At 49.2% G+C, this 21,394-nt stretch overlaps 1 protein-coding gene across 3 annotated transcripts; it reads left to right on the top strand.

Annotated features, from left to right (window-relative positions):
- Window positions 1-260: 260 nt before the first annotated feature.
- On the top strand, window positions 261-21,150 carry SLC26A9 (solute carrier family 26 member 9). 3 transcript variants are annotated; one of them, XM_085210726.1, is made up of 21 exons: window positions 261-346; window positions 6,855-6,981; window positions 7,917-8,056; window positions 8,358-8,468; window positions 8,693-8,868; window positions 9,027-9,191; window positions 9,453-9,605; window positions 9,986-10,068; window positions 10,319-10,466; window positions 11,162-11,275; window positions 11,712-11,789; window positions 12,098-12,193; window positions 13,759-13,865; window positions 14,562-14,631; window positions 14,861-14,953; window positions 15,383-15,499; window positions 15,949-16,266; window positions 16,497-16,551; window positions 16,932-17,077; window positions 17,841-17,918; window positions 18,167-21,150. In XM_085210726.1, exons 2-21 carry the CDS (start codon window positions 6,857-6,859, stop codon window positions 18,212-18,214), a joined length of 2,421 nt encoding a protein of 806 aa, XP_085066852.1. In that variant the 5' UTR covers window positions 261-346; window positions 6,855-6,856; the 3' UTR covers window positions 18,215-21,150. The 3 variants fall into 3 exon arrangements, 2 of the variants coding, with proteins under 2 accessions (XP_085066852.1, XP_010722498.2); XM_010724196.3 differs by lacking the exon at window positions 261-346 and having other exon boundaries at window positions 444-6,981; XR_014879971.1 differs by lacking the exons at window positions 261-346; window positions 18,167-21,150 and having other exon boundaries at window positions 407-6,981; window positions 16,937-17,077.
- Window positions 21,151-21,394: the final 244 nt, after the last annotated feature.

Genomic DNA, 21,394 nt, shown 5'->3' with positions numbered 1-21,394 from the left:
AGCACCAGGACCTGCACAGGGGATCAAACAGCCCAGAACCGAGCGGGAAGGGGCGGGGTGAGGGGGGACATCCAAAAAAACCCCTTGTCCCTCTTCAGATCTCTCCTTATCTCCCCAGCTATCTCCTGGGCTCAGCCTGGGTGTACTTTCTTGCAATTACCTCGGAGAAGCCAATCAGGCGCCGAGCACAGCCCTCGGTCCCCTTGACTGAGGTGATTTATAAATGACTCACGGGCTTATTTGAGCTCAGAGCTGTGCACGGCTCTCGGCAGCTCCGCTCCGTCGCTCCGTGCCACCTCCGCGGCTCCGCGCAGGACCGACCCTCCCTTCGCCCGGCGAGGCACAGGTAACCCAGCACCAACAATCCGCTCTTTGTCTGGGTGGGCGTGGGGGATTTACCCTCTGGTTGCACGGCCACTGGGTGTGAGTTTCAGTATTTGGAGAACTGGTCCTTTTTTTTTTTTTTTTTTTTTTTTTTTTTTTTTTTTTTTTTTCCCCTCCCTCTTTTTGCAAAGGGGATTTGTGGCAGCAGATTTACTGGAGAATTAGCAACACTTACAATCCAGGAGCTTGATTTATGAAGAGAGGCTGAAAGAGCCAAATATCTGAACTAGGTATTGCTGGTATAAATCTTGCCATCTTATCCTTTTATCCTGGCTGCCCCCTGCTGAGATCCATGGGGGGGATTTCCCTGATATAGGAGCAGCAGTACTGATGAGAGACCCTCAGTTTTGTGATCCTTATTAGCAGAACATCCTGTGCATGGGATCTGTAACTGGTCCCTGCCCCAAGGATGTCACAGCACAGATTAGACTTTGCACGTGCAGGTGTAGCAAGAAGGTATGTGCAGATCTATGCAAAATCTATGCAATGGGAGAGGAGCACTCGCTGTGCATAGGAATCCAGCCTGAGTGAGGGGCCTTTGCTGCCTAGGACAGCAGGTGCATGACTGCATGGCTGTGGGCACACAGGCAGAATAGGAGGAACTGTTGGAGTTGGGAATGCTGGCAGGCTGAGCTTGGGTGCAGGGGCTGCATCTCCTCCTGGTGCCATTGCATGGGTGTGCATTTTGGGCAGGATCCCTCAAATACAGACTAGAGAAGAATTCCTCCCTTTGCTGTACGCTGCTATTCACGAAGACAAGACGCTTTCTTCTCTGCCCCAATAAAATATATCCATGCCTTACTTGCAAGCAAGCTGAAAGCTTCAGTTGGGACTTGTCCTTCCCTCCTTTGAAGTGACACCTGCCCCAGAGCAGAGCTTTCCAGCAAAGAAATGCTCTCCCACCCTCTACCTCTGGGGGAGGATGGACCGGCTGACCCGTGGCTGTTTGTGTTGTGGAGCTCTCAGCAGGCACCCGGCTCAGTGCAAGAATGCTGCAGCCTGCAGACTTTTTAATTCCTTTGGGATTTGTGTTGCCCACCTGCTCTTCAAAGGCGGAGGGCGAGGTCTGTGTCAGAGGCATGCAGAGACTCATGAGGGCCAAGCTTCTGCTTCTAATTTCACTTTCAAACCTTTCCTCCTCCTCATCCCAAGAGTTCTGTATTCAGAGGGAGCAGCCAAGGGATAGGGCACTCTGCTTCCTAGGAACAGAAGCAAATGCCATTAAGGTCAGACACTGCACTCTGCCTGCCAAGGAGCTGGCAACCAGCACTGCCAGCAGCAAGGTGACACCTCCAGGCACTGCCACCAGCTCAGAGCAGGGCAACTGGCAGCTCCTGGAGCACTCTCATGGAGCTCCAGCTGGTGATACACCCCAAAAGCCAGTCTCCATCCTGGCTCCTTTCTCGTCTCCTATCAGAGAGGGGAAGGACAGAAGGGGTCCTTGCTGCAGGGCGAGGCGGAGTGGCTGCAGGCAATGAGCTGGGGCTGCAGGCAATAGATGCTCTGGGCCCGCAGAGCCATCACACTGTGCCTTTTCTTAGCTCCAAATCTCTTTGCTGCTGTGGCTCTCCCGGCTGGGATGGGCTCCACGTGCACAGCACAGCCCCCTGGGCACGGCACTGGGTGCAACTGCAGGAGCCACGGAGGGCAGGGCAGGAGCTGAGAGCGTGCGGGCTGATCAAACACATCATGGAAAGAGCTGGCCAAATCTGGGCTTGTTTAACCTGCTGCCAACACAGAGCAGATCCCTGTGCCCACAGCATTTGCTGCATTAACAGTGACATTAAAAGGAGCAGCAGTCAGGCTGCCGAATACCAGCACTTTACTTTAAGCTCCCTTTGAGCCACTTTGGCTTCACCTTCCGTAGCTGGCAGATGTCTGCAGATCTTATTATTCTGGTTACCAAGCGCAGAGCTAGTTTGGTTAGAAACTCATGTGAAGTGGTACATCAAACATTGGCAGCGGCCCAGGGCTATTTCCAGAGTGCTGCACGGGAGCGGAGCGCAGCACTGCTGCCTGCACTGGGTTGGGTCACTCCAAACAAGAGGAGAGCCATCTGCCTGATGGAAATCACCCACCAAACACCCCAAATGTTTAATCTAAATGGAAAGAAAGTATTGGTTCCATGCCTGGCTGCTGCTCCGTGATGAAAGTGAAGGAGTGTGGGCACAGGATGGCTGCTCAGAGGGATGATGGAGCTGAGGCCATCAGCAGATCCATCGTGGCAGTCAGGCAGGACCAGCTCGTGTCTCCCTCCTCCTCTTGTCTCCCCAGCATTTATTGCATTGGCCATCAAGAAGGAACCTGAACTCTGAAAGGAGAATGGATTGAAGCAGCTAAGTCTTTGCTGGACTTTGTAGACTGTCATTCTGCCTTTGCCAAGGCTAAAAGTCCTCTTTGGGGTAGGATATTTTTCATCACTGAACTACTCTCCTGGCATCAGCCTCTTCTATTTCCAAAGGGGAGAGATTAGTAGGAAGTTACAAACCCACATTCAGTGCATGCTGCTGCGTGCAGCTGGCAGCTTAGCCCTAGCAATGCAATCACTGGTTCCCAACTTCTGCCTCCTCCCCTTCCCCAAGTTATCTGCACTATTAGGAAAGGCATTTATTACCAATATATTTATGCCAAAAACGTAGGGCTATAGATCTGACCTCACTTCTTCAAGGTGCTTTCTTCCTACAGATAAGCCCTAGGGCAACACAAAGCTAAATGCAAGTTGGGTCAAAGGGAATTTAACTGCAAAAAGGTGCACCCAGCCAAACAGCCCCACTGAAGGCACTGCCCTGGTGACGAGATGTTGGTGAGGGCCATCAGCCAGACTTGATACCAGGAGGCTGGAGAATGTGACGGACATGGGAGTGGACCTGCAGGGCTGACTGGTGTTGATAGTGGGGAGAATTATATCAAATCCTTCTGAAATATCTGAGCTGACTGACGGTAGAAACCTCCACCTCCTTCTCTTCTTCCTGCCTGCGTGTTTGGCAAGCCCAGCTGGACATTGGAGATGTGAAAGGGAGAAGGTGTGAGATAGATGCAGGTGTGTGGTGTGAGGCTGAGGCAGAGCTCAGCCTCAAGGAGCATCCAGCATGGCAGCATCCAACACCACAGCCCCTAGCATTGCAGCACCCAGCACCACAACTACCCTGTCCTTTCCCATGCTCCATCTCAGCAAGTGAGCATCTAAGGGTTTCAGGGGAGAGGTGACAGCTTCCCCACATGTCCCTCAGAGATGTGAGCCCTTTTGTTGCATTGCCCCAGGGCTCCCATGGCACCTGCAGTCAGAGCTGTGTGGGAGCTGGAAGCAGTGGTTCAGAGCAGATGAAGTCAAGACCTTGTCCTGGTGTCGCAACCAAACCCTTGCACCTGTGCTTGCTGTCTGTGGCCAGACTCTCCTTCCTGGGGTAGGGGAGAGCAGCTTTTTACAGCCCGTTCTTGGGCAATGCAGCTGGGAGAGAGATGTTTCTAACAAAGATCCAGCCAGGATTTGGAAGGGGCCAGACCTCTGACCTCCACTAACAGTCAGCAGAAGATCTGTGTGTGCACATGCTTGTGCAAGGAGAAGGGGGATGGAAAGGGGGTAGAAAAAGGAGGAAACCTTTCCAGAGCACCGATTTTTTTCTCTGTAAATTATAGATTTATAGATTCCTTGAATGCCATACTCCCATACTGGGATGAGTTTGGGCCCTTACCCTGTGCACAACACAGCTCCAGATCACGTTGTTCTCTCTCTCACCAAATTCTGATTCCTACTGACTGGACTGGAGTCCCATTGCTGGGCTGTGCCAGTACAGGAAAGCAGCGTTACGCCAATGGGTCCTATCAACACTCACCAGAAACCTCAATGTGACTTTTCCCAAACAAAGCTATCACCAGCACGGGGACAGGAGATAAGAGCCCAGAAAGTGCACTTGTGAGATGAACGTTGGGAGGAAAAGTCTGTGCTTGGCAAACACAAAGTGGTTTGAGATCAGCAGGGCAGGGAGCAGCCAGGTGTGTCCTGGTGGGACTCAGCTGTGACCTGGCACAACACCCATCACCCACATCCCAGTCTCGGAGTGATGTGGTCCTGCTTCACTTGTTGCTTGCACAAGGTATCACATCACAGCTGCATCCCCAGTGCTTCCCGAGCTGTCCAAGATGCCATGCTCAGTGGGCTCATCCACGGGGCCAATGACACATTTCTCAGCACCACCCACTCCAGCCAGCACACAGAGAAATGGATTTCCTGAAGCCTCAGCTTGTATTGGGCACTGAGCCGTGGGAGCTTTGCTCTTGGAGCTCTTCCCCAGCCCCGTGCTTTATTTCCATGCCCATACTGGATCAGAGCTCTGTTGCCTTTGAGGCAACAACGTGCTGTTGTTCTGCTTTCCTTCTCGCATGCATTGCATTGTTTCACTGTCCCTGTGGTCTTACCCATAAGCACCAGGACAGCTGGTTCTGCCTTTGTTCAGGGCGAAATCACACGGCTGGTTCTCTTTAATTCCAAAATCTCAAAGGTTTAACCTGCTGTTTGATCTAAGGCAAGGCCAGTGATAAGCCAAGTCAAGAACTTGACTCTGTCCGAGACGCTGACATCATCAGCTTGTTTGTTTAAGATGGAATTTAATCATGGGGATATTTTCCCCTCTGTTCTTGCCTTGTTTATTATTATTCCTGATTGCCAGCACATTTGCTCAGCGGGAGAAATTCATTAAAGAGTTGTGGTATAATCGGCTGATTGAGTCTGTCTGATGGCAGGCAGGCTGCTGGGCAGTGATGGAGCCGAGAAATAAAGCTGGGAGACCAAAACTGATGGGTTTGTCATTCTTAGAAGCTTGTTGTATGGTTTGGACTTGGAGTAGAAAATGTTTATGAGGGAGAATAGGAAATTTAAAGCAGAGGAGTGGGGCTGGGACCTGGAACAAGGCTGTGAAGCTGGGACAGGATCTTCTCGACATGAGAAGAGCAGAGGGGTTTTTGCTGTGGGGAGTGGAGAAGAACCTTGAACATTGCTTGTTCTCAGCCTGCACCAAACCTCCAGAAGGCAGAAATCAGTTTCTCTGGGAAGGGCATCCCTGGTAGGAAGGGATGCAGAGCTGGCAGTGGATGTGTGCCTGCAGAGGGCAGTGGCTGCAGTGCCTGTGGATGCAGGAGGACTGAGGGCCTGCTGTAGGGACATCACCAGGCCCTCAGAGCCATCCAGAGTGGGGGCTCCTGGGCGTCCCACGAGCCATGGCAGTGTGGAGCAGAGCCCGGATTCCCAAGCGCAGCACTGCTGGTGCTGGTTTACAACAAGGTGCTCTCGGTGCCACTGTGATTCTAAGACGACAGTGGAGTTGATGACCTCCCTCTCTTAACCCATTAGCATTATGATTCTGCTGACCTAAATTCCCCCAAAGTTTCGGCTGCATGCATCACATGTTCCTTCCTGCTCTGTGCTGCTCACGCCCTCCAACCCAGGGAGGGATCCGCACGGCGCTGGCAGAGTCGCTCCTACACAGGAACGTTTGCTCATCCTGGATGTGTGCTGACTTCAGTGGTACCTGGAAGCAGTGAGGAAAGAGGGGAGGGAGGATTCAGATCGCTCCACGCAGCCTTGGCAACCTGGATGTTGTTTCTTGATCCACGCTCCTGTCTGAATCACCTGCTTTTTCCACCCCCTCTTTTGCTCCTGTGTTGGGCAACGACCCACTTACATCACTGCTGTGCCACAGATCATTACCAATACCCCAATCCACGCCTGACCACTTCCTCTCTCCACCCTCAGACTTCCCAACTTGTAACGTTTCTCCCCTCTACCCAGTCATGGTAAAATGAGGGCTTTCTGAAGTTCCTCAGCTTCTTTGGTAAGACCCAGATACTGCTCAGGACTAGTCCATCAGGATGCTTCAGCAACATCATCACTGAAACAAATTAGCAACAGTTATCTTTCCGTGCATCGCTTCCTAGAATAGATCCAGGACAACTTAACAGCCTCTCAAGGCAAAGGGGACGTAGAAAGGCTGCTGAATGTGATTGAGTGCAGTAGGCAGCAAAACAGGGACACTTTGGATGGGAACAAGATTCCACCACAGCACCGGTGTCTGCTGTATAGGAGCATGCGGTGCAGCTGTGCCAACCCTGATGGCAGGTGGGGAAACTGAGGCACGAGATGGCTCAAGTGACCTGCCTAAGGCAAAAAGGGCAGAACTGAGTCTAACACCTGTGCAGGGTGGGCTCTGTCCCCTTCACACAGCATCCCTCGTTAGCATCACCTCAAAGTAGCTGGGGAAGGCTCATGGGGAGCAGCAGTCCCCAGTGCTGGAGAAGCCACTCCCAGCGCCTGCCTCTGCGCATAGGGAAACTATTTAGGGTGGAGATGTTCTGGGAGGGCTCCCAGACGCTGGAGGTGTCCGGTCTGTTATACTGCAGGTGGGGACAGCTCCAGTCACATTCTTGGCTTTGCTTGTTGTTTTTTTTTTTTTCTGGGAAACATTTAAATGATCCAGAGATGAGCCACGCCAGACCCCGCTATGCCATCGAACGCCCTGCGTACTCGGTCAGCCTCTTTGATGAAGAGTTTGAGAAGAAAAGCAGAAGTTATCCCGTTGGGGAAAAGTTGAAAAACCTTTTCAGGTAACACAGAATCCTATCTCTACTCATGGGGCAAAACTACAGCAGAGCTGGTCTGGAATTGGGTTATTATTTGGACCTGGGGACATAGTTCAGATTTTAATCCTGGGAAACCTCCGCGGTCTTTGATGAATGAAAAGCATGGGAAAAACACACGTGGTGCAGAAGCAAGTGGAGCAGGACGCTGTTCTCACTGCCTCAGCTGCTACACTGTAAGGCACAGAAGCAGAAAGGTTTGCACCAATTGCTTTGGGGATTTGAGTTGCTGTTTTCCAAATTTTACTAATAATGAAAAAAGCGTAAATGGCGATACAGGTATGAGCAAGTAGACTATTTCTTTAAGCTTTCCAGCTGGGATTTCCTTCTGTCAGCTCCTGTACTCGCTTCCATTAAAGAAAGATGAATAATCCTGCTGATTGTTGTCCTGGAAATCTCACTCTGCTCCCTGGAAGAGTGAAGGCAGTGGTACAGGGAAGGAACGCACACATGCTGGCAGGCAGAGGTGTGAGAAGCTGCATGTGTCAGCTCAGAAACAGTGTTCTTTCTGACATACTTTGGGTTTTTTGACCAAACACCTGCAGAAGTTCATCTTTGTCTCTGCACAACTGCCCCGTCAATCTCTGAGCTGTGTCACACCTTTTGTACTAGAAATAAAGACTCAAGATATTGGGCAGCCAAACCCTTCAGAGCTGTGAAGCGCTGGGGACTTCCCAGGACTTCCCACAATAATCCTCCATGGCACAGCCAGCTGCTAACTGCAAGAGCCTTGCACTTGCATGGAAGGGCTGTGCCCAAAACACTGGGCATAGGATTTGGTATCGGGGAAAGGCTGAGACATTGCTCAGAAAGTCCTTCCTTGCTTCCTTGTTTCCTTCCTTGCTCATGTCCCTGATTACTTCCTTCCTTCTCTACTTCTTTGCATATTTTGTCTCCTCCAGATGTTCAGCTTCCAGATTCAAGCTCATTCTCTTCAGCCTGTTCCCAATACTTGTATGGCTTCCCAAGTATAAAATCAAGGAGTACATTTTGCCTGATGTTCTCGGTGGGGTCAGTGCGGGGACAATCCAAGTGCCACAAGGTGAGAAGCAACAGCTTTCCCTATCACTGAGAGGGGATAGCACAGAGGATGCGCAGTCTGTCGGGGTTACCTCCGTTACTGCTGGCACATGCAAACCCAAGCTCTCCCTCCTATTTGGTTGTCCCTGTATGTTCCTCTGGAACCCTTCCCCTTCCAGCTCTGCCTGGAAAGCATCACCCACACTGGCCATATAGTGCTTAGCTCTGGGACTGTCAGCATCCTCAGGACCAGGAATAGAGCACGAGCAGGGCAGGGGCTGCTCGGACCAGGCTGACCTGCACCTTCCCCTTGTGTTCCCCAGGGATGGCTTTTGCACTGCTGGCCAACCTGCCTCCTGTCAACGGGCTCTACTCCTCCTTCTTCCCTTTGATAACATACCTCTTCCTTGGCGGTATCCACCAGATGGTCCCAGGTGAGTCTGCAGAGCAGTTCTCTGCACAGGGTAGCTAAGTACCAACTGGATGGGAATACTCAGTGTGTCCTGGAGTAGCAATGTTTGGGCAGGCTTGGCTTATGGTGTCCATGATCCCCTGATGGGCTGAGTGACTCGTTCAGGACAGCCTAACCTGTCCAAGTGCTTTTCAGGGCAGGACACTCTCCAGAACAAACTACTGACATCACTGTGTTGTGCCAAAGGTACTTTTGCAGTCATCAGCATTATTGTTGGCAACGTCTGCCATGAGCTGGCTCCAGAGTCAGACTTCCAGTACTTCAACCACACTACCAATGAGACAAGCGTGAATACCACAGCCATGGAAGCAGCCAGACTGGAGATCTCTGCCACGCTAGCCTGCCTGACTGCCATCATACAAGTAAGGACTCTTCACTGCCTCTGCTGTGTGCCCCGTCCAAAGCTGACCCCCAGGGATTCATCCTCCCTGGAGCAGAGGCGAGGGCTGGGAGCAGACGCTGGAAGTGGCCCTACTGGGGCTGGCCCATTTCTAATAACTCCTTGTCTGTCCTACCCTAGCTGTGCCTGGGATTCGTGCAGTTTGGCTTTGTTGCTATCTACCTGTCAGAGTCTTTCATCAGGGGCTTCATGACAGCAGCAGGGCTGCAGATCCTCATCTCCGTGCTCAAGTACGTCTTCGGCTTGACAGTCCCGTCTTACACCGGGCCCTTAGCTATCGTCTATGTAAGTGGGTGCTTGGACAGGGTCCTTCCCTGTACCTCCTCCCCACCACACTGCAGGCACCACTGTTACTGTGCTGGGGAAACTGGGACTTGGAGAAGGGGAAAGGCTGGAGGGAGGGGGAACGCAGCTGGCTGCACACCTGCAGTGCTGCCCCATCACGTCTCAGGGTGTTTGCAGGTGATTCCATAATGAGTACTGTCCACTGTGCTGTCCATTGGGTCTGGAGTCCCATGACACCTTCTCCTCTTCTCTCCCCTTTAGACATTCATTGATATTTGCAAAGGTCTGCCCAAAACCAACGTGGCCTCCCTGGTCTATGCCCTGATCAGTGCTGTGCTTCTGATTGTTGTCAAGGAACTCAACCTGAAGTACATGAAAAAGATCCGGATGCCCATTCCCATGGAGATCATCATTGTAAGTGACACATGAGCTGTCCCTCAGACCTCCAGGAGACAGACCTTCTCTCCCATCTCAGTCCTGGGATGCCCAATTCTGCTCTGAAGGGGACTTTGGAGGAGTATAGCATGTCCATGCTCAGTGCAGTACTCTGGAGTCTGAAATTGGGCCATCCTCATGGAGGATACCCTTGAAACACAGCTCATCCCTGTTGGGCTGCAACTGCATCCTGGTAATGCCAAACATGAGAAACAAAATTCCTGCATGGGACATTCTCTTCTGTTCCAGTCTGAATTTGGAGCTAATTTTCTACCATCAGCCTCAGGAACACCACTTAATGCTTCTGAGAGAGCTCACCTTCTTTCTGCTTATTGCTCTTTTACTCTCTGCATTTGCAGGTAATAGTTGCAACTGCAATCTCTGGCAGCTTTAAGATGCCTGAAAAGTACAATATGCCAGTGGTTGGGAAGATCAGCATGGGGTAAGCATGTGTGCATGTCTGACTCACCATCCAAATAATTTCCCTTCCTCCTCCTTATTCCGCATCCTGGAAAACCCCTCTCTGCTCTACAACAATCCCCTTTCAGAACTTCCAGGCAGATTTGCTGTGCCCTGTTCCACCATGCCACCATCCCCTAACCCTGCCCACAGCTTAGACACCATTCCTAAAAACACATCCCTGCCTCCAATGCCAGCATCCCAACCACCTCTTTCCTCTGTTCTGAATGCAGGTTCCCAGAGCCCACCCTGCCCCTGGTGAGCAAGTGGAAGGACATGATTGGCACAGCCTTCTCACTCGCCATCGTGAGCTACGTGATCAACCTGGCCATGGGGAGGACGCTTGCAGCCAAGCATGGCTATGATGTGGACCCCAACCAGGTAAAGCTTGCTCTGGAGAGATGCAGGAATGTTCCCCTGGCTCTCAGCGTGAAAGGAAGACCTTGCTGCATGAATGGGAAGCTTGCAAATGCAAGCTGTGGCTGCTCAAAATGTACGTGCTTCTCCCACGCACGTGGCAGCCTGCCAGGCAGAGGCCGAAAGGACATGGCAGATCCATTTCCTACAGGTGGGAGAGGCACTGTCAAAAGGAAGAAAAGACATAGCTTCAGCTCACTGCTTTGCTTTCCCTCCAGAGCTGAGACTTCAGCCCCAGGTTGTGGCCCAGATGGCATTTTTTGCAGGTTGTTGAAGCACGGTGAAGCACATGTGTTTCTTATAGAGCAGACGAGGGCCTGGATTCCTGGTGTGTCACCTAGATACTGTGAGAGGCAGGACATTAAATAATCCTCTCCTGTCATCACTGGCACCAGTGGTAGCTTTCAGTAAGAGCCACGCATACCACACGAAGCCCTGCCCTCAGTGTGTCAACAACTGACAACATGTTTGTATGGCATGGTGCTTCCAGGCTGCCCTGCCACAGTGGCTGGAACCCATCTCAGCTCTTCTTGAAAGGAAAGGCTCTGGGATACACTGTAGAGAATAGGAGCTGGGGGCTGTGTTTCTCTTCTCAAACATCTTTACAGGGCAGGACTGGAGCTGCTTACTGAGATGACTGTCTTCCTCCTTCTCCACAGGAAATGCTGGCCCTGGGCTGCAGTAACTTCTTTGGATCCTTCTTCAAAATCCACGTCATCTGCTGCGCTCTCTCTGTCACTCTCGCTGTGGATGGGGCAGGAGGGAAATCACAAGTTAGTACTCCCACATGTTCAATGCAAATCCCTGCAGAGGTGCATGCTGCCAGCATGACATCACTGCAGGCTTGAAAAAGCTCCATGTAGGAGTTCTTCACATTGCTAATACAATTTAAATACAAAATTTACTCCACCAACCCCATTTTTTCCCTGCACGGTTCATTGGACCCATCACAGACGTAGGGCTGTCAATGTGTGCTCCCACTCTGGCTGCTCAGACTGAGCAGAGCAGAGCAGAGCTCCCACATGAGGGAAGCTTTGGGCTGTCTGTGAGAAGTGGGAAATTTTAGCCTGCTTCTCAGAGGCAATGGCTGCTCACACAGTCCTGCAGTGCCCAGCTCCAGTGTTGGCTGAAGCAGTTGGAGAGCAAGGACCAGGAGGTGGTTCAGGAAGACTCTGATGTTTAATGAAATGGTTTTTTTCCTTTCTACAGGTGGCAAGTTTCTTCGTGGCATTGGTGGTTATGGTGACCATGCTTTCTCTGGGAATTTATCTTGAGCCTCTTCCAAAGGTAAGGTGAACAAATGTGCAAAAAGTGCAGCAGCAGCATCTCAACCTCTCCATGCTGGAGAATGCTCAGCCTTGCTTCAGAGAACTCATCAAGCCTTGCTTGATGCAAACCATTGCACAGCATGATTTGCTATGGGCTGGGGTCCTGTCTGTAGGAAACAATGATCTTTTAAACCATCATGCTCCAAACATGATCTTCGTGATCTTCATTGTCTCCACTGTGCTGGCGGGCTGGGAAAGCATCTGCTGTGAAATGTGGCACACGCTCAGCACCGTGCACAGGGTAACACCATGCCCTCCCCTCCACAGTCCGTCCTGGGAGCCCTCATCGCTGTCAACCTGAAGAACTCCCTCAAGCAGCTGGCTGACCCCTTCTACCTGTGGAAGAAGAGCAAGCTGGACTGCGTGAGTGCCTGGGGGTGGGTGGGGAGACCCCTGGATCCCTCCTGGGGAAAGTGGGTTTTGCTCCACTGCTGTGCTCCATCCACTTCTGAGTGGTCCGGAACCGCGGCCTGGCCACATATCATGGAGGCTGAACTATTACCTGCTCTTTTTAAATGCCAATCATCGGCAGGAGCCTGTTTGCCCAGAACTAGCCAAACCGGCCCTGCTCAATATCTAGGAGTCATGACTTAAAAACTCACACAATAGCCCTCCAGGGTGAGGAGAGCCCTTCGCAGCGATAAGGACTCCAGGCACTGGTTGATGTATAAACCCAAGGGGGTGGCGTGAGGGGGAGCGAGAACGGAATTTGGAAATGTCTGACATAAAAAGACAGTGTTTGAACAGGGCTCCCAGGGCTGAGTGGTGTGCGTGGACACCGAGCCAATATCCTGTCGGGACCCGGTGCACTGCCTTATCGCAGACATCGCGAGTCCAAAGGGGCTGAACTGAGTCATCAACAGCTTTCCCAAAACACTGTTCAAACAGAGATGGGTGAGCAGTCCCAGCTGAGCTCTGTGATGTGTGGTGAAGGCACTCTGTCCAGCACAGAGCTCCCAGTAGGCACAAGCTGCCTTCAGTGCAAAGAGAGTGAGGACAAAGCAAATGCCATTGGGGTGAACTGCGCTCCACTGACCTTAATCTTCCTGGAATTTGAACTAGATTCAATGCCCTTCCTGTCCCAAACTGGGGAATACCACTTCTGGGTGTTGTCAGCCCATTGGTGTCCATTACCTCAGGTCCGGTCGTGTTTTGGTGCTAATCACACAGATTGCTCCATAGGCACACTCCTGTGTCCAGTCCAGATGGAGAGAATTCCCATGTAAAGGCATCATTCTTAATCTGATATTGAGATGCTGAAATTATCAAAATCACCCTGATTTGACTAATATCAAAGTTAACTCCTCATAGTCTTGAAGATGAGCTTATAATCCTCTGATAATAATTCTCACAAGGCACGTTTATAGAGGACTAATTTCATGTGGATGGAGATGCTCACGTGCTAATATATAAAAATGACAGATGACAGGACTCTGAGCTGAGAGGTGGAGCAGGTTTTGCTATGCCCTGTCACACCTTGTCATCAGATCTGCTCTGTGCTCAGGTCATTTACAGCAGGCTCTCAGGTGGTTTGCAGATCGATGCTCATTCCTTCCAAACGCCCTGAATGACAGCAGGAGCTTTCCCGGGGGTGGGAGTGCTGCTGAGCAGCAGATGGTCTGATCTGCAGGAGCCTTTTCTTGAGACTTTTTGAGCTGAATGAGTGACGGAGGGTCATGCAGCTATGAAGAATTACACTGGTTGCTTTACAGCTGAAAAGCTGGGGCTTCTGGCTAGCTTCCCAGCAGCGACGCTTCACACGAAAACATGCAATAAGCAGTGTAATTAGAATAGCTGCAGCATTCTTTTGATCCTCAGCTGTGCTGTTCTTTGGGTCCCGAATATCAGCACAAGCCATTTTCCATCCCTCGCTGTGCTCCAGCCCGGGCACAGCAGAATAACCATGCCTTGCCCTTCTCTTTCTGCAGCTGGTCTGGCTGGTGAGCTTCCTGGCTGCCTTCTTCCTGAGCCTGCCCTACGGAGTCGCAGTGGGTGTGGGATTTTCCGTGCTGGTCGTGGTTTTCCATACCCAGTTGTAAGTACCACCATAGCTCCAAAAACCTAAAGAGAAGGAAACATCTCCCAGCTGCAGAATAATAAGCAGTAGGTTATTTTCATAAGCAACCTCTGGCCTGTGTTTCGAAGGAACGTGCAATGTGAGCCTGGGGGAGTGCAGGTGTCCTCCTCAGCCCCTGGAATGTGCAAACAGGAATGGCAGGCGCTAATTTACTGCCTGCATTCCCACTCCTGTGCACGGTTAGCGATGTGCACATCCAAGGCAGGGGGATGTCAGAAGGTATTCACCTCAGCCAGAAAAGCTACCTGCATAGTTCCCAGCAGTGCTGCTCATAGAAAGAGCCCCATGTATGTGTAGAGAAGCGCTATTTTTAATCCACAAAGCCCTTCATTAACACCTCCCAGACTGGGAGCTCAGGTAAAGCCAGTTGGCCCCTGGGGTGGGGAGCCCTGCCAGGAGCAGGCTTGCAGCCAAGCATGGGATCCAGCTGAAGTGCTGCCTGGCTGCTCTGCAGCCTTGTGCTGGGTCTTTCCCTGGTGAGCAAGGCAGTCCTGTGGGTTGGCTGTGTTCTGCCAGCATCCAAACAGGCTCTGCAGGGCTGAAATTTGAGCGTGTTCCTAAAGTGGTGCTTCAAATCCTGGTGATGGGTACAAAGAGAAGCAGTTTTCTTCTTCTGTAAGATCTTCTCTAACTCTGGTTGGATTTTTCTCCCAGCCGGAACGGTTCTGCACTCGGCCAAGTAACATCCATGGACATCTACAAGAACCCCAAAGCTTACAACAAGGTAAGCAGGAGTTAAAATATCCTCAGAGAGGAAGCTGTTCTTTGCCTTTGGTGCCCAATGTGACCAGGAGGCCCAAGCCCAGGTTTCTGTCCCAGTGAGGTTGTTTGCTGTTTGTTTCAGGGCTGCCCTTCACCTTGGCTTTCCCAATTATCCACTGCCCGAAGCCCTGACCACTCTGCACCCCACGCAGCCCCACCACATCTGGTTTGAGCTCTCCTCTCTCTTGCAGGTACACGAACTCAACGGCATTAAAATTGTGACCTACTGCTCGCCACTGTATTTTGCCAACTCAGAGATATTCCGCGAGAAGATTATAGCCAAGGTGAGCAATGCCCTGAGAAATTCCTGCTTGCAGCCAATCCCAAATAGCCCTTGCTCTCTCCTGTCTTGCCAGGCTGAGATAATTAATCCAAGGATCATCATGCTCTTGTAGATCAAGAGACATACTCTTCTGCCCTTTTCTCTCTGATCTGTTCTTAGATCTCACTTTAGAGGTTATATTTGCATCTTGGCAAGTCTCCTCCTCCAGGCTCTGCCAAAGTAGTTGCCCTACTGCACGTGTCTCTCCATGCACGTGCCCACCCTGCGTTGCAGGACATGGTGCTGCTGTCTGGTTGCCACCACTGTCACCTCCTGTGCACAACTGCTGCTGCTGTCCTCTTGTGCTGCATGCCACAGGCCAGGAAAGCTCGGGGGGATCCCTGATTCTGGGGCTGAAGAGGCTTTTTCAGAGAAAATCTCTTTTCTGCAGACTGGAGTGGATCCTGGGAAAGTGTACTTAGCCAGGAAGAAATACGTGAAATGGCAGGAGAAGGGGACAGCACAACCATCAACAAAGCCACCAAAATTCTTACTGAGGCAGAACAAGGTAACTCAGTTTGGGTGCTAGTGTTGCTGAACAAAACTCCCCAGGTCTCCATCAGAGAGCTCCTCTCAATGTATGATTTTCTGTACGGTCTTCCCAGTCACATTTACTACCACTTGCACTCTTTCCTTCCCACCCACAGTTCCATTTCTCCCAGTAGTCAAAACGTTTATGTGCAGGACAACTGGAAATGGCTGGAAGCAGGAAAAATGTAGAGATAGCAAGTTTGGAATGACAGCAAGAAAGTTTCTTTTGCTAGAATGTGGACTTGCCCTAAGGATGTACCTATGTCAGCATTTCAGCTCAAATCCTTCCATTGTGAAGCACATTTCCAGTCATCCTTTCTCAGTGTCTGAAAAGATCCTGCATTACTTCAGTGCAAAAAAGAAAGCGTTTCTTGGCTCACAAAGAGCAGCAGTCCTGCCTGTCTGCTTACCTCTGCTTTCCCATAGACCTTATCATTGCAAGAGCTCCAGAAAGACTTCGAAAGCACCTCTCCAACAGACACCAACAACAACCAGACGACTGCTAACGGCGCCAGCATCTCTTACATCACGTTCTGCCCTCCTGCCAACGGCACCAGGCAGGTACACACCTCCAGCGAGCTGGGCAGCACCACCACTCTACAAGGAAGCACCTTCAGGGACATGTCAACTGCAGATGGTGACCCCATGGCCACGGCACCGCCCTACGTCAGCTTCCACACCATCATCCTGGACATGAGTGGGGTGTGCTTTGTTGACCTCATGGGCACAAAAGCACTGGGCAAGGTGAGTCCTCTGCTACGAACACAGCCAGGCTCCTTACCACCCAAGTACTTTCCACTCCCTTGTGCAGTTTAGATAAAGATGTTTACCCTCCTCAATCGGAGGTTTGTGTGAGTTTCTCCTTCAGCATTCCCAGGACACGTGTAAAGCCTTGGATAAAAGACTTAATGTATAAACACAAAGCCAGAGCAGCAGTGTTATTAATCCTTTCTCTGCCCTCTCATCCCTTCTAGCTGTGTTCCAGCTATCAGAAGATTGGGATTAAAGTGTTCTTGGCAAACGTGCATGGTAAGAATCCATGAAGAGCACATTTCCATGTGCATTTTCTCCATTTTGGGGCTTTTTTGTTTTCTTCATGCAAACTTTGCTAGCTGTCATCCCTTCGTAGGACTAAATCAGAACAGATGAAAGAGTAGAACAGATGAAAGAACAGAAGAAACAAAGGAGAAACACTGTTCTCTGTCTGCATAATAGGTTCTTTCGTTTGGGAAGTGGTATTACTGAAAAATCTCTGCCTTTAGCACATAGAAAAATAGACTGGCAATAGGATAATTCAGCAAACTGCATTCTGGGCTTGCCCTACCTCAGAGAGCCGCCATCAGCCATGTTGCTTTTGAAGGCTTCCTTCTTTGCTCTCACCCTGCTTCACGCACCTTTCTTTTCCCCAGCCCAGGTGTACAACGACATTAGCACAGGTGGTGTTTTTGAAGAAGGAGGCCTGGACAGAAAACACATCTTCCTGACCATCCACGATGCTGTTTTGTTCGCACTGGCAAATATCAAAGAAGTCGTCCACCCACCCATCTTAGAAGAGGTACATTTGCTCCCCATTTCCTTTCTCTCCACCTCACAGTACTGTACTGTTAAGTCCATACACTGTGCCAGCACAAAGGAAGAACAAAATCTCACTAATGCACGTAGTAAACGTTCTAGTTTATCTTAAGCGGTAAAGATCTAAATCCAACAAACTGTTTCGTATCCGAATTTTCATGTACGAGCCAAGCACCTGCTGATTGAATTGCATTAAATGGAAGTAAGAAGTGTAAATGTTTTCTGCAAGGCCCAAGCTGGGAGATGAATGTAGCTGGTAGAGGCCCATAGAGCAGTGCCAGGTCTGTGCTCTCTGTTTGGCGTTGGCTGGAGCATGCAACTGCTCTCAAGAGCAGAATATGGCCACTGCAAAAGGAGGCAAAGCAAATGCACCTGCCCTTGAACATCCATGAATGCTTCCCTTGGTAGGAAGAGAAAAGGTCAAAGCAGGAATATGGCACATGCTGACAACAGAGGGTCAGATAGGTTATTTCCCAAACATACATTGGTTTATTGCATAATAACCAGGGCTAGAACCAGGGCAGTTTTACTCAGTTATCTCATAAGAATAAGTTTACGTGTGCCTTATCTCTGCAGTGATATGGAAGTGCTAGCTCAGTCAGTGATGATAAACAGCTGCAACAAGATTCCACCTGTGCCCTTTCTGCTTGGGCACTTCCTTTTGGGCACGTGTGGGCTACTCATTTCTTTCACTGTGTTTGTCCCTGAACTCTCTTAATTCATGAATTTGATTCTTTCCTTCCCAGAGGCCGAATCAGACAGAACTCTCCATCTACGATGAGTCTGTGGATGAAAGCAGCTCGGAGTTCACAAACTTGGAGGAGGTCAGTCCTAGTGCCTTGGGTCACTTCTTCACCTGTGGGCAGGAGGGAGACCAGGTGGGACATTCTACCTTGAACCAGGAGGCAGTTCCCCAGGAGGAGGCATTGCCTGATGCTGACCCCCTTATTATAAGAAGGAGACCAGGGAAGGGCTGGGGCTTTAGCTGACATTTCTCTGTGTGATTGAAACACTTGCTTTGTGCTCTGCCATGGCACCAGCCCTAACTCAGCACGCCTTGTGTGCCCTCTAGGAGATGTTTGGAAGCATGTTCCATTCAGAGACACAGACAGCGCTGTGAGCCTCGTGCTGATAAACCCTCCTGGACAGCCTCCTCTCTCCCATCCCATCATGAAGAGCTGCACTCCTTCCCAGGAATACAAAGAGTTTGCAAAGCAAGAGGTCATCATACCTCTTGAACTGGTAAATTTCTCCTCCTGCTCTGCTTCTGGTGCTCAGAGAAATGGCCTCTGGAGCAGACAACAGAACACCACGGAGCAGGAACTCAGGAAATGCCACCTATTAATCACAGAAGAGAAGCAAGCTCACCTGATGGCAGATGCCTCAGCACATGGGATGATCAGTTGGTTTTGCCACATGCTTGCCTTTGTCTCACACAGTCACAATCTTCTGCCCACAGAGGCATTACATCATTTGGGCAACCCCCTTCTTTCTCTTCCTTCCTTCTTCTTTTCCCAATGAAATGAAATTAAGCAAATATTGTGAGCCTCTCACGGCTTTGAATCACAAGCAAAAACAGCTTTTGCAAGGTGCAGCCTGTAAGGTAATGTTGTTTCAAAATGTGCACTGACTGTCGGGGAGCCTGCACTGCAGGTGCCAACCTTTGTGTTCCCCCACATTTCTCCATGCCCCTGCACTGCTCTCTGTGTGACCTAGAAACCATAGCTTCCAATCAGTGCTGTGTTTCTCACACCCTAAACACCCTGGTGCAGTATCTCAGGAGGGCTATTTTCCAGATTATATTTTTACTTATTAATAGGACTAGCTTATAATTGGGAGTATGAATTCCCTGTCAAGGTGTGCTGTGTGTGCACGCTGGTCTGCCTGCCCAGTAAGTCAGTATGTGTTCAGAAGAACTCAGGCTGCAGTTAAAATCCCTCCTGACATTTTTAGGCATCTTCCTTCTGTCTGAACCGGGCTGCAGATAAAATTTTTAGACTGTGCATGTCATGAAAGCATTAATTCCAAGGGTGTTCTGCCTCTCTTTCCATCTTGTTGACTGCAGTATCTAAATGATTCAGCCTGGTAGGTGGATTAGTGTTTTGTGGAGATATATATACATCTATATATATTTTTTCCGAAGTCGTTTTGACCACAAAAAGCAAATGCAGGGACAGCGAGGAATCTCTTTCTTGTAAAGTCCTGGATCCAGGGCAGCAAGTTGAAAATTTCAGCCCATTTTGTATCTGCAACTGTAACACCTGCACTATGGAGGGCTTCCGATGACGAGCTCTCAAATGGTCACTCAGGCAGCAAGGGAACACTCTTTTTTATAGGTGATATTTCTGTAACAATTCTCTACTGCATATTTGACGATTTTCATTAAAATTCATCTCAGATTGATAATACCAGGACCATCTACCTCTCAGGCAAACAAGCCTGACACTCTAACCAGAGATAGACAGATGAGATCTTAATCATTTCTAGAAATCTGGCATTCTTTTATATTTGAGAGATGCTTATAACAAGTGCTATTTTAATTTCCCTTTCTGACATCTTCCCTTCTTACCCAGTGCTGATATTGTGACAGAAATGACAAGATAACAATCTAAAGCCTGAAAAAATCTAAGCAGAAGCCAGGAGTTAAAGGGACCCTTCTTCAGTGCATTTCAACCTCAAATATGGCTTAGATGAAAGTAAGGCCATAGAAAATTTAGTATGTCTTCAGTTGCAACGAATGCAGCTTTTTCTGTTTGATTTTCAAATCCTCCTACAAAGTATTTCCAGCACTGGGATAAAGACAAGAGTCAACAAGCAAAACTGAACAGTCTGTTATACTTCCATGAATGGAAAAAAAAAAAAAAAAAAGAAAGTAGCCTTAATAATCAAAGCAAATTATATTTTTAAAGCTCATTTTGATTTTATTGCTCCACGACTTTAAAAAGATAAACAAGCTTTAGCATACAATTTCAAGGGACATACTGAGTTGATTCATTAACACATTGCTGGAAGGCCTTCTGGGCAGAAAAAGCAGAGCTTCCCTATTGCTGCCAGATGTCCCATTTTTAAGGAAAATAGAGCTTCATGTACCATCAGAGCTAGACAACCATTACAGGTAATCACATCACGACCTGCCACTTTGGTTTTATGTAACATCTCATTAAACTAAGCCACCATTTCTCTACCTCAGTTTCGGATTATGTGGTGCACGAGAGTAATAACACCAAAGAAAGTTATTTTCCCAAAAGAAAAAAGCCACCTACTAATAGTTATTACTTATTTTGATCAGAGACAGCAGTGCTTTTTCCAGAACTGTGTTTTGTTGTACAAGCTGAAAACAAGAGCTGAATTGTCTTATCTTTGAGGGTGATTACTCACGCTGTTTTGCTACTGCCTGAGAGTTCCTTTTATTCACTCATTTGAAAAAAAAAAAAAAAAAAAAAGAAATTGGTGCAATGGAACACGAAGCTATTCTACAGTAAGCAGTCAGTATTTCTGTATCTCTGAGGTCGCTTTGCTTCAAACAAGGAAAATTGCAGTTTCCAGTTCCTCGTTCATGTTTAGTTGGAGGAGGCTGATTCCTCAGGATCTGCCAGACCTCACACAGGAAACCTCAGAGCAACAGGCTGTGCATGAAGAATAGATTTTGTTTCCTACAACATAACAGATGGGATCTCAAGGGAGACTCCTTGCAATATGAGCACTGGCATACAGTGATGACAGCCCAGGAAAAATGATTCCTCCTTTTGGTAGCCACAGGTTACTTCTGGTGACAACGTGGACAGATAGAACCACTGGAAGCTCAACAATGTCTTCATTTCCGTGTCCTGGTCAGGAGAGTGAGGGTAACTCCAATTTATACTGGGGTAGAAAATCTTAAATTCAGTGTCCTTTTATTGCTGATGGTATGTAACAGCTCTGAAGCCTCCCCCGATAAACTCATGATGTATAACCAGCTCAGAATGTTTGTAATTTATTTAATTTAATATTGGTTTTGTTCTTTTTTCTTTTTTCTTTTTTTTTTCTTTTTTATAATAAAGAATGTCTGAACAATCACTCGCTTCTGCTGCTGCTTTGAGGCTTTCTGATAGCTCCCAGCTGGCATTTAGCACCTCAGAAACATTGATGCTATGGGATAAAACAATGCAACCCTTCAGCACAACGCTGCTGTAAAGAAGGAACATGTTTTCCATCATGCTCCATGGTGAAACCAGACAGGAGGTATGTGTTCTAATGCTGGGAAGAGCGAGGGGGAACACTGGGAGACACATATGGAAGGAAAAAATGTTGTGGGAGTCAA

Source organism: Meleagris gallopavo, chromosome 28 (assembly GCF_905368555.1).
Source record: "Meleagris gallopavo chromosome 28, MGAL_WU_HG_1.1, whole genome shotgun sequence".
Lineage (NCBI taxonomy): Eukaryota > Metazoa > Chordata > Aves > Galliformes > Phasianidae > Meleagris > Meleagris gallopavo.
Note: the sequence above shows the minus strand (reverse complement) of the source record. Positions and strands in the feature narration are given on the sequence as shown.